The sequence below is a fragment of the Mya arenaria genome, chromosome 16, assembly GCF_026914265.1.
Source record: "Mya arenaria isolate MELC-2E11 chromosome 16, ASM2691426v1".
Taxonomy (NCBI): domain Eukaryota; kingdom Metazoa; phylum Mollusca; class Bivalvia; order Myida; family Myidae; genus Mya; species Mya arenaria.
In genome coordinates, this window is record NC_069137.1 from 48,067,644 (window position 1) to 48,080,931 (window position 13,288).

A 13,288-nucleotide genomic window follows, 5' to 3' on the forward strand; every position below is an offset into this window, starting at 1 on the left:
GATGATCTCCTGTAAATATTGATTCCATGTAGTTCTTGTTTGTAACTTATTTTAAATTATACGATAAAAGAAGAATGCTGTTGTTATAAAAGGCGAAAATCATCAATCCACTATTTCAAAACATGTCTGATTTAAATAATATGTCTTTAATATTATCAAATAATATATTGCCAAGAATGTGTGCCATAACCTACAGAATTACCTAATGGAACAGTGAATGCATATAATATTGTTTTAACCACTTTCCACTCGACGAAACATCATCTTTGTCTCTCGAAGATGTGGGCGCCCTGGAAACATATAACTATAATCGACTACCGCCATTCCTGAATCGGAACTGGCGTTGTATTGTCCGTTTAAGTTCTTGGTTGAACAGTCATTATACCACCATCCTCCATGATTATAATGTGAACACATCGAAGTAGAATTATCAACATCTTTGTCCCACGTACTGAATTGCATACCATTTTCACCGTACATAGTATCCATCATTGTATAGTTTCCATGCACTGCAAAATGTTTGAAAATACATAACATCGCTGCTGAAAACAAAATAAGTTATAGGATACTTTTTTGAGTTGCTTCGTAACACTCATTGGTAAATGTATATATTACAATCCATGGAGCACATTTCCGACATTTTAGACAAATCAATATGAAAAATGACAATGTATTTAATAAATATGAATCAAATGTTTACTCTGCAATCATTGTATACCAGACAGAATCCATGCACTACTCGTATTTGCTATATCTATCTGTTACCTGTTATTCATGTTTATGTAAAGAACTAAACAATGTCCAATGTGTACTATTGTTAGTATAGATATATGACCGCTTAATAAGTGTTTTGAATGTAATATCATTTATTAATACCGGCTTTATTTGAATTGAATACTTTGATATGAACAATGAAAATATGCTATCTTTAAATACTAACTGGAATCAAATCGTGTCCTTTTGCCGATGTGAAGAGTATATTTTGTTCCGAGCCCAACCCGAAATGCAGAATATACTTCATAAGCCTTCGTGCCATTGAAATCCATAATGTCAATGCGCAGCTCGTTTGGGCCAACAGCTGTCATTTCACTTATATATTTTAGTCCTAAATATAATAAATAAATGTCAGCAATGTACACCTTTGTAAAATGTATTCTTTGGGCAAAAGACTCCTTAATAAACGATAATAGCCCGTTTCTAAACGTTGTTAATATATTGTCCAATAATAACAATAACAAAACTTAGAAATGGAACACAAACTATATTGTGAAAATTCATTTACTGTAACGGCATTATCGATTTGCACCAAACAAACCCATTTTCTTATATATTATTGTAACGTTGTTTAATATTTTGTGTCGCGTTCGTAAAATGGATACTTTTGTGTTGCGTCGTCGCCGCTGTGAGATGCTAGCTTTTTAAAATCAACCACTTGTAATCCAATCTTATCGAACATCGCCACAATAAGCACTGAATAATTTTCTGGAACATCAACCAGATAAGCACCATATATTCTGGAGTTCGCCCGATGATTTATTAAATTTGGACCATTTAAATTCTTATAAATCCAACTTAAGATTTTTTTATATGCATTCGTATGTCATAAGATAAACTAATTACACCATGATTGTAAAGGTTTAGCAATATTTACTTACAAAATATTTTGTCTGTTCTGTCATTTTCGCAGTTGTTTATCAAATGTGTGTATTTGTTTTGGCATATTATATCGACCAACTCTGATCAATAGCCAGATTGAAATGTACATTCAGGAGTTGTGGCTCTTTAATTATCTCAGATAACCTTCACATTTATTATCCATAGCGTACGACATATATTTAAAATGCTCAAGTGCTCACTATGACATCTGACACACTTTCAATCAAATCAGATTACATGAATTATTCAGAAATTATGACCAGATTAACGTTGTTTTCTCTCTATCTTATAGGAACACTTCTGATTCAATTCTGACCAACATTCTGACATTAGATTAAACTTAATTCCATATCGATTTATTGCCTGTATTCAATAAACAACCTTATCACACCTCTCATTTAGGTGTAACAGGCTTTTAACTGTTGACTGTTGACCATTTTCACCTTGAATGCTATACAAACTTACAAAACTTGATAGCAATGTTTAGAGGCATAACAGAACAGAATGTTTATTTAACTTAAGCATATACAACTCATCGTTATAAACACAAAAATAAATACACCTAATCAATTCAGTATTCATAATCAAATCAATATTGCATGCATGAAAGAACAAAAAAGAATAATTTGCATTCTATTATTTACAATTGAGTTACACAATACCACGAGAGAGAAAAAGCAAACTTTAGAATACTAATTTAGCAGCAGTGAATGTGAGGAGGTCTTTAGGGGTGATTTATACATTCAAGTCTCTTATTTTAAAAGCTTTGGTACAAAAAATAGCTAATCTTACTAACAGAGATTTATTGTCAGAATTGAGTTATGATATAAATTTTACCATACTAGGATGTCTGGCATAATATCTAGGAATATAATTCTGCCTTATATCATTATACATTGGACAAACTAATACAAAATGAAATTTATCTTCAATATCGTTTTAATTACACAGTGTACATTTTCTATCTTGTCTTTGAATATTGTTATGTCTCCCAAGTTTAATGTTTAACATAACATACATCGCAAATTTAACAGACAGTCAGTTTGCAATGCATATTTGAATTATTAACCTTTAATATTTAAACGTTACCATTTCTCGATAGAATTGAATATTGTAAATTCAAAAGTGTCATACCTAGCCAAAACTCCCCATTTATATGTCCAAATCCATTTTCATATTCAGAAAACCTTCTATAGAAGTCAACGGACCCATTAAATCTTCGTTGAAAAACCTAAATAATATTGTATTAGTTGTAACATGCATATATTAATTCAATACATAAAATTAATGTAAAATGTTATTCTTTAATTTTAAAGATGCACTCTCACAGATTTACCGTTTTCCCAACTTTTTTGTCTTGGAATTAGCAATTGTTTGCGTAAATATCTGCAAACCAGTGATAAACGACTGCTGACAAATGATCAGATCGCAGATTTTCATATTTCCGTTCCAAATTTCATGTTTTATGGCTTAAACCGTTAGTAAGAAAAATGCATAAAAAATCAATTTTGGGACGGAAATATGAAAAGCTGCGATCTGGTCTTTTGTCAGCAGTCTTTAATCACTGGTTTGCAGATATTTACGCAAAAAAATGCTAATTCCAAGACAAAAAAAAAATAAAAAAAGTTGTCAAAACGTTCAATCTGTGAGAGTGCAGCTTAAATGTCAGTTGACAAAAATACGTTTCAAGTAATCTACACGGAACTCTTTACACTAATGAATGGTATTTTGGCAAGGAATAATGACTAATTAAAGATTCACTCTTACTCCCAGATAAGATTTACCACATTTAATAATATTTTTTAATATTCCAAAAAGGATGAATAAATGTCGAAAACGATGGTTCTTATGAAGGATACCGAGTTTAATTCGAAAGAAATGAGCAAACACACGGTATTTATACCTTATGAGAGTATAGTAGACCACAGTAATTAATACTTTCCATAAATGCATTATTTAGTAAGTAATTAAAGGTTTATCAATCAACATAAATGATTGTTATACATGTGTATGTATTGATTTTGAATAAGAGTGTCACTTTAAATATTGCAGACTTTTAGCGAAAAAAAATAATAAAATTTAATGAAACCATTAGTTTATAGTGCTTCTTAAACTGTTAGTGCCCTTCTAGTAAGCATATAATAGCATATTAGTTTCAAAATTTAAGGCTCACATTATCTTACTGTTTAAGTTAAATAATCAAATGAAAACTGAGCCTAATGATTGGGTCTCATTCTAGAGACCTGTCGGAGATATTGGTCATAAGATAAATTATCAAAATAATTAAACTTACAGTCCATCTACCGCCATCTGCTTCATTCTCACAGAAAACCTGAAGTGACTGTTTAGTTTCAGCGGTTATAATTGTGTACACGCCGGAAGTGTTCCCTAACGCCAGCTCTTGTATATCAAAACAGTCATCTAAAGTAGAACGATCAAAAGTACACGTAAATCAAACAAGAGTCTAAATACATAAACGTGTGGTTTTAAGCTAGCGCCTCCTTCGAACGGTAACCGATAATTCACCTCACTTTATCAAGATAATCTTCGATTTTAAGCATTATTCATGACTCCTAACTGCAGTATAACTTGAAGGTAAAAGCAAAACAAATAAACGCACGTGGTGAACGTATTTCGAACGAAGAACCATTGCAATCCCTTCCCCCATTCTGAGGAGGCGGGGAGGTACAAGTCCTTGTCCGATTGCTTATATTTGAAGGTGGGTAAATGGGATGCCATGTCGTCCATAAGGTCCATTCTCCATCGACTGGACCTAACCATTGTGCAGGAAATGTAAACAGTATACACTTGTTTTGACAATATAAATGCAAAATGCAAAGGTTAACCGGCAATTTGGTTTTGCAATCGGTGCAAGCCCGTAAACAGTTTACCTGAAGCCCTTTTCACTATTTCAATTCATTGTTCATAAAGACTGTAATTATCAGTTTTGTTTGCTACAATGAAAACCAGTGTACTTCAACATAATGGTTCAAATCAAAAACGATATGGATCATATCTTGATTATCGTCATTTTGTCAGTAATCATGTCGTTGGATTTTGTTTTCTCCCTGTAAAACATCGCGTAAATGAGTTACGGAATCATAAGTTCCTGCTAAGTACTTGAACCAGAAACTACTACTTTTACGATACTTGCATCAATAGTTGACGTAAATTTGTTGAAGTGTAGTTGTTGTTGTTCTTTGTTCAATCGTGAGGCAATGTTCCCATTTTCAAATGCAAACGATTATTCTACGACAGATTTGGAATAACGAGTCAGGGATATTTGCAGTATCGCTTTGTTGTTAAATTACGTGTTGTAATCTCCTCGTAGCCAAATCGTTTGAAAGAGAAATCGGGACCATTATTGTGTATTGCGACTTAGTTCTCAAAGATATAACGTTAAATTGAAGCAACATCCGTCGGAAAAGTGCTGGAGTTTGCAAACTTAATACTGTGTACTAATTCAACCTGCCAGAAAACAAGCAATCTAGGTAATAAATTATTTAATACGGTTTTGGTTTCTTTGTTTCTGATAATATGCGTGTAGTTTCATGAACAACGCTCCTGTCAGCGTCTCTCACTTGGGCAATTTAGTCCATAGCAGACTTGCCAATCAGCGTCATGTCCTTCGCACTGGTGGCCAAATAACGACGGAATGGGATTGTTGCACTGGCGATCACGTGATGTTATTCCAAATCCGCATGTTACAGGACAAGGAGCCCACTGTTGCCATGACGACCAAATTCCATCTAAAATAAATTCATAGATGATGTTTTTATGTATAATGCGTTCATGTTTAAACAAGTCAATGTATTTTATGATTGATTCATTGGAAACATGCATTGTAAAACTTACTTTCACATGGCAAAGATGAACATATTCTGCTATCCCGTGGAGTTCCAAAACAATGATCCCCAAACCTATCCGGTTTTGGATTAGTACACGTCCGATCTCGACTTTCAATACCAACGTCACATGATACAGAACACGTTCCCCATGACAACCATTCGCTCCAGCCCCCATGGACTAGAAACAAAAATACAATTGATCAGTGTGTTTGGGCAGAAAAAACTTTGTAAAAGTTGATATTAGGAGCAGAATAACATTCCTCGTTTTTCGACACATTTGAACATGCCTAAAGGAGGTGTATCGAACACCTCTGCAGATCAGTAAACAACTAAAAGACATCCATCGTTTCCTGTAACATTGGAACATGTCTAAAGGAGATGTTGCGAACACAAACTTTAAAAGCATAGCACATAGATGTTTGGTATTGTTTTATTGACATTTTCATCATACATATTATTGCGACGGATAATTATATTCATGAATTCTACCAGCTTACATTGCAGACCACTTACCCGGACAAGGCTCCAGGTTGCAGCCCTTAAGCTCGTTTGAATTGCCAACACAGTCACTGCCATTGTTTTGGGGTGCCGGATTGGTACAGGTTCTAAAGCGTGTGATGTTGCCATGCTCACAAGTGACGTCACAAGAACTCCAAGCGGCCCAACTCGACCACATTCCGTCAACTTAAGTATATGTTGACATATTTCTTTTATTTCTTATGTTATATCATATTGCGGCCTATTCAAAGCTGCCAGTAAATTTTAGAACTTTCCTATCTACAGGATCAAAGTAAGCTTATATATGTAAACTGTCTGCCTGTGTAATTGTTAACATATTAACAAAATGATGCATTATTCATTATCATAAAATTTTAATGATGTCAGTTATAACATGGAACAAAACAATAAGAAAAGGAAGATTTATATAATTAAGACGTATATGTGTATAACTTTCTACAGTGTAAAATCGAAGGAAATGTACACCTTTCAACAAATGATCAACACCAGGTATATTTCACGAGACTGCAATAACGAACGAATATCTCAAGTGAGTCCTTAGAAAACCGACGAACATTACATTATGACAATAAGAAAGAATGTTTTGGTAGTGTGTTTCACTTACCTACATTACACAGCCCACAGAAGTTTGGACATATCTTTTTAGCATGATCGATATCATTGCAAATACCAAATAGCGTGTTCGCTCTAGCACAGTCAAACGATTCATCATCGTGGCATACAGACGCTGTGAAAATACATTCAAATAGAGATAGTCTTCCGCAGCACAAATTGCATCCAAAGTATGCAAACAGTTGTCTCGTTCTGATTGAAACTGTGTGGCATTACTGATAGGAACAATGTGTTCAACTAGACGCAGGTTTAACCTTTGACTTTCTTATATTGCGTATGGTATCTGTAGTCTAGATTTGATTTCCACATTGTGTATTTGTGTATAACGTGTTTATTTAACGAATGAATTGCGGTACTATCGGGGTGTGTGGATTCGTACTTTGACCAGCCCAATTGCGTTCATATCCCCGATGATGACATCAATCCCGCAATTCATTACTTACATTAACACCAAAAGTTCATTATTTCATTAAAGAATTGATAAACAATTTATTTCACTTAAGAAAACCTTACAGTAATCCTTTCTCACACTTTCTGTAAATAGACCCGAACGTGACCGGAATCAGTTTATCAAACGTCGTCACAATAACGCGGCAAATGATCAATTACTTGAAATCACTTTTAAACGTAAAATTGAAATACTAATGGCAACAATACATTTAACATACCATAAATTAATACTTTCTAAAATGTTAATTTATTTGTTTCGGGATCTTTTGACACAATACAAACAATAACAAGATAAAAAAATGAATGTATGTTGATGATTCACGATCCGAACATATCCGAAGATGTTGCGTTCATCATATGATAACCGTAATTGCCGGAAGGCAGTTCATTTAAGGAATGGAAGATGAGGTGTAAATTTTGTCTGTGTTTCAAGTCTATTGTCGTTTAAGCCCCTGCCTTTTTACGCTTAACAGGGTTTATTTTGGAAGTTTTGACTGCTAGGATTGACTCTTGATTGAAACTGCTCATTAGTAGCACTGATAAGAACATCGCGTTCAACGACACCGAATTTTAAAGTTTGATTCCCTTATGCTACCATCTCTAGTAATAATTTGATTTTCTTGTGTATTATTCTTAAATTACCTAGGTGAAAGGAGACATTAATTTATAGTCTATTAAATGCTTTATTTCAAATATTGAAGTTATGGGTTTGCCGTTTTATTAAAAAAAAACACCACAATTTTACGTATATTACAAAATTACTTACGAAGAAGGTAGGAACACAGATTTTTATTGCAGAGGTCTCTCGTACAACATTCATGGCATTCTGTGTTTTGTCTTTTCCCAATTAGTCCTGGGTCACCCAAGCATTGCTTCAAATAGAACAGTGTGATTCAATAGTTTCAAAAATAGTTTCGGTTTTCGTAAACGATAAAACTAGTTTTCATTTTATTTGAAACTGTACACAGTTCGTGGAACCAAAATAAAACCTATACTACTTTATTACCAACAAAAACGCCCATATTTGATCCCGCAAGATAAAGTTCTTTACGATGAAGCCAATTTTTGTGTTTAGTTCTTTGTTTGTAAACAGCGTGACGACGTAAATTAGAATTTCGTACCAAAACACAATTCACTAGAACGCCTTTTAATCAAATTACTACAAACTGCTACTACTTTTGTACATTTAACACTAAATATGAGTCTACCATGCAAAATCAGCGATTTAAAACTTTAATTTACATGAACAAATCTCTTTCGGCACTAACGCTTTTGACAGGAGTACTTTTATTCACATGGATGATATCATTTATCGTTCGTTAGACTTACACAAAGTATATAAGCTACAGTAGAGTCCCTTTTTTTTATATAGAACCGTATTCTGCGTAGTTCGATACCGAAATATAAGATTTACAGGAGAAACTTAACTTGTCCAAACATTTAACAATACAAACAATTGATTATGGGCGTGAAATACCTTATTTGTTACATGTGGTTACAAGGCCAGCTATTAAGCATGACAACATGTACACAGTTTGCACACACATATGTGATTTAATTAGGTTATAGTAACTCTTGGATCAATATTGACCAATCAGTAACTACTTTGGGCTACCTTTGAACCAGCATTGAAATTAACCAGTTTCATACAATTGGCTACTGCATTCTTTACCTGGTTATCCATGCAGGTTAGTGAAAATGTAGTTGGTAGACCTCGAGATTTAGTCATTGAACATGACTGAAATTTGCGATTCATATATATTTATAAGCACATTTAACACATATAAGTATTATTTATTCTAACAATCGTAAAAAGAGACCTATACTAGGTTCAATTCGATGTTTCTAGCGTGCTGCATGGAGTCGCCAGCTAATGTTTCGCTGCATATACGGCATAAAAGCAATCAATTTACATTGTGAATCCTTATTAAACGAACCCTTGAAACTAAAAGAGAAGTATTAAAACAATAAGTAAATATAATGATATGAATAATCGAAATAAAAGTGAAACTGCACACTACTCAAACCTGATGAGGCCCGCAGCTAACTGTCTGGTTACAGGCCTGTAGACGTGTGGCTCCAGTACACGTATAACAACGCAAGGAATCTGAATAACAGACATGGTCACAAAAGGCTGTAAAACGGAGTCTAACCTCTCCCAAGTGACGTGGGTTTGAGACCCCCCACCCCCTCCACCCCCTAATAAAACAAAACAAAACAAATACAATTCTTACTGTATGGTTTATAAAGCTTCAGTGTTAGCCCTTACTCTCGCTAGTATCAACGATTTCCGTCCGGTCTGCGTGCGAATTTGCGATAAACTGACTAAAACCTACTCGTATGGAGCTTGTAGCGTGGATGTGACCATGATATGATATAAATAACGTCTTACCAAGTAGGCCTGCTTGCCCCATCAACACCACTAGTATCGTTAATAAGTCTGAAAGTATAATGGAAGTCTTAAACTTAAATCCCTTTTTTAATATAATATTTTAATGAGAAATGAGCGTGGCTAACATTCATCATTTTCTCTACGGCATTTAATATTCTCAATTCTGAACATATCTTTCGTAAAGCACATTTATTTTGAAAGAACGATCTACGAGTTCGTTTAAAGTAATATGCATGTTATGGCTGATTTTTTTATGTTTATAATGAACACATGTCAAATCAACAAATATATATATTGAGAATAATTTGCTAATTTGTTTATAGTTAACCTTATAATAATCAAAATGAAAATTACTACCTTGATATGACATCCTGGCATGATATGTGGAATTAAAACATTTAAATTATTTGTATTCTGAATGAATTAAATACACTTTTGCTTTAATTTATTTTCAACAGGAGACTTTGATAAGAAACTGTGTCGCGCTTTAGATAATAAGGACAGACACTTTTAATCATTAAGTTATGGGAATAACGAATTCTAGTACATGTATATATGTTGTAAGAATAGGCCCAGTTTTCCTACTAAATAATATGTATAAAAATGACTCACTAATAATATACGACTGCACGAGCACCGCCATACGGATCGGAGAAGTCGTTGAAACGTTACAATAAACTTATACATGTATTTAAAATTTTAAATAAGTTTAATGAGTTCAATAGTTCAAAACACTTCTCGATCTACGTGTACATTATAGATCGTCCATATGCTTTCCAGCTTTGCAAAGCTGGTGGCGAATTAAACGAACATATTTTATATCGTTATAGCCGAACCTATTGGAGTATCTGGAATTCAGGATAAAGATTAACACCCCAGTATTGACAAAATACAAGAAAACTGACAAATGTCACCTGATTTTCATTTCAACACGGTCACCGATAAAGATATATGAAAGTGTATTGATCTTCAATATTTGATATAAAGCAGGTTAAATCTAAAATAAAGCAACTGGAATAGATATGATTTCTCTAAAAGTAATCATTGCTGGAAAAGATACTTAAAAACATGGCCAATGGGATCATAAGCCAAGAATAATTTCCAAATAACCTTAAGGTAGCACAAGCTGCCACTATTTTCAGGAAAGATGACCAATTTATAGAAAAAAAACTATACACCAATGAACATTTTACCATCAAAATCAAAATAAAATGAACGGGTCATACGTCAGCAACTGATACGTCATTTTGATAACATTTTATATCCTTTCCGGGCAGCTTTCATAACAACATATGGATGTCAAACAACCATGTTAAGGCTGATGGAAGACTGGAAAAAAGCCCTTGATGAGAACAAATATGTAAGGGCAGTTCTAATGGAGCTCTCAAAAGCATTTGATTGGTTGCCCCATTTTCTCATCTTTTACAAGCTTAATGCATATGGTGTCTCAGCTCCAACATATAAACTAATCTACAGCTATCTAACAAACAGAATAACAACTGGTAAAACTTGGTCATCTTACCACTGATTGGGACTCCATCATGACAGGCGTGTCACAAGGATCAATTTTAGGGCCTCTAGTTTTCAACATCTTTCTCAATGACATCTTCTGATGAGGCCACTCTTGAAGAAAAAGGTTACGTTTTTTATAACTGGTTCCAATCAAATGCAGGCTATCCCTGACAAATTTCAAGCAATTTTAGTTGACTGAAACAAATCAATTCAATATATTTTATCACACTATTGTTGTGAAGAGCAAGTTAAACTTTAAGGCGTTAAGGTAGATAGTTTATAAAATAAAATGACGCCCAGGTTTCTTAAATGAGCAAACTAGCAGATGGGCAACTGAAAATACTTTAACGACTAAGCAAAGTTTTGACCATCAATACAAAACTTATTATCTTAAAATCTTTGGGCAGATCCAACTTCAATTTCCTAATCAATTTATGTTACTTAGAATTTTGCTGTTTTAAATGTATACGAGCATCCTTATTATATACTCATAAAAGCACTATTAATTTTACAGTAATATGTCAACTAGATTATTCGTGCCTGCGTGGACTGGCCGGAAAGCTATTTGATGTTGTCACTGTATACTGTGTTCTAATCCATCTTACTTTTCGTATTTTTATACATAAATACATAACGAAATAGCTGTTTTAATACTTGTTCAAATATTGTACCTATTTTAAACTAAATGCTTTTATGAGTACTTTCTAAAAAGTATGAGTTGAGTTAATTTGTTTCGAGTAATTGACAAACTACTAGAAGGATGGAACACAAACGATATACAAAATGCTTTAATTTCCAGCTCACCAGCTCTTTGTTAGGTTTTGATATGTTATGTATATTTTTGTTTCATGTCGAAATATAGTTCGTTGACCTAATGTAACCTGTTAGCGTAAACCCGACTTTAAATAAAGAGCTTTGTATGTTGTTTATGCAACCGAGCTTGTTTTCGACGAAATATGGCCGAGGAGATCCGGTTGGCAGATGTCAAATATACGCCTTCGATTAATGTTAAAGAGCTTATACCAATTATGTAAAAGTAATATGCCACACATATACACATAAATTGGTAACATGCAATCAAATTAAACCTCTTATTATTTAAACCAGCCTGTTCGTGCTTTTCAGTGTTTAGTTATTCTACTAACACTACCTTTAAAATGTTTCATTGCATAACATCAAATAAGGGCCACGATAAATAAAATTGTGTCATTTAAACCAACACAATTTAAATGACGAATGTATTTATCGCGGCCCGTAGTTGATGTTATTAAATGAAACGTTCACATTATGGCTCGAAAAGCACAGGAAGTCACGGAAAAGCGCGAAAAGAACGGGAAAGCACGGTAAAGTGCGAAAAGCAGGGGAAGGCACTGTAAAGGGCGAAAAGCAGGGGATGACACGGTAAAGGATGAAAAGCAAGGGATGGCACGGTAAAGGACAAAAAGCACGAGAACGCACGTACAAACGCGAACAGAACGGGAAGGCACGGAAAAGCGCAGCAAGCACGAGCAGGCACGTACAAACTCGAAAAGAACGGGAAAGCACGGAAAAGCGCGAAAAGAATGGAAAGGTGTCTAAAGTTTAATAATGAATGTTTAGCTTCTTTCACATAGCTAGGATGCTACACAATATTTGTAACTGCTTTGTTTTACATATCGATATCAATGTATTGTACGATACTATTGTTCTTATTGTAAATTTACAAAATACAAAAGGTCCTATTTTTCGGCTAGTTGTGCCTTTTAAATTCTAATACAGACTGAATCAAAATCTGATAACAAATGAGCATATCAAAAGTTGTTGTGTTTTTTTCGGATAGTGTACATTTAATTGCTACACATAATAAACTGTAAATATTTTATTGATGACGTCGGCTTTGTTTTCAAACAAGTATAATTGGAAGCTCAAAATAAAAAAAACTAATTTCGAACTTTGTGGAACAATTATACCAGGAAGTGCTCTATATTCAAAAAGAGAGCAACATTCCCAGGATTTCCCATTTTCCTGATGATCATGTATTCGATTCGGCAGTCTTTCTCCAGATGAAATTTATTTGAATGACAGACAGTCAGGTTTTTTTACCGGTAACAATAGAGTGTATAGTGTGAAAACGTCCTTATTGACATAAATGTTTCGCGGAATTATAAATCAGTCATTTTAAGTAATTTTTATTTACGATTAGGGGTTATGAAAATTCGATACTGAATCAATGCATTTTCAACACTTGAATCAAAGGCTATTATTTTGTTAAGCCTTCATTATCCGCAGTTGTCACTTTCTGTTTCGCTTTCGTAGAAAG

General features: G+C 33.8%; 1 protein-coding gene across 1 annotated transcript; it reads right to left on the reverse strand.

Moving 5' to 3' along the window:
* Positions 1-234: 234 nt before the first annotated feature.
* Positions 235-9,918, reverse strand: LOC128221746 (semaphorin-5A-like). The gene is made up of 14 exons (XM_052930348.1): positions 9,835-9,918; positions 9,478-9,525; positions 9,113-9,192; positions 8,758-8,823; positions 7,852-7,957; positions 6,628-6,750; positions 6,018-6,188; positions 5,512-5,682; positions 5,238-5,405; positions 4,277-4,429; positions 3,950-4,077; positions 2,791-2,887; positions 941-1,105; positions 235-542 (listed from the first exon to the last, which is right to left on the reverse strand). The coding sequence occupies exons 1-14, from the start codon at positions 9,845-9,847 to the stop codon at positions 235-237; spliced, it is 1,797 nt and encodes a 598-aa protein (XP_052786308.1). The 5' UTR covers positions 9,848-9,918.
* Between the last annotated feature and the right edge of the window lie 3,370 nt (positions 9,919-13,288).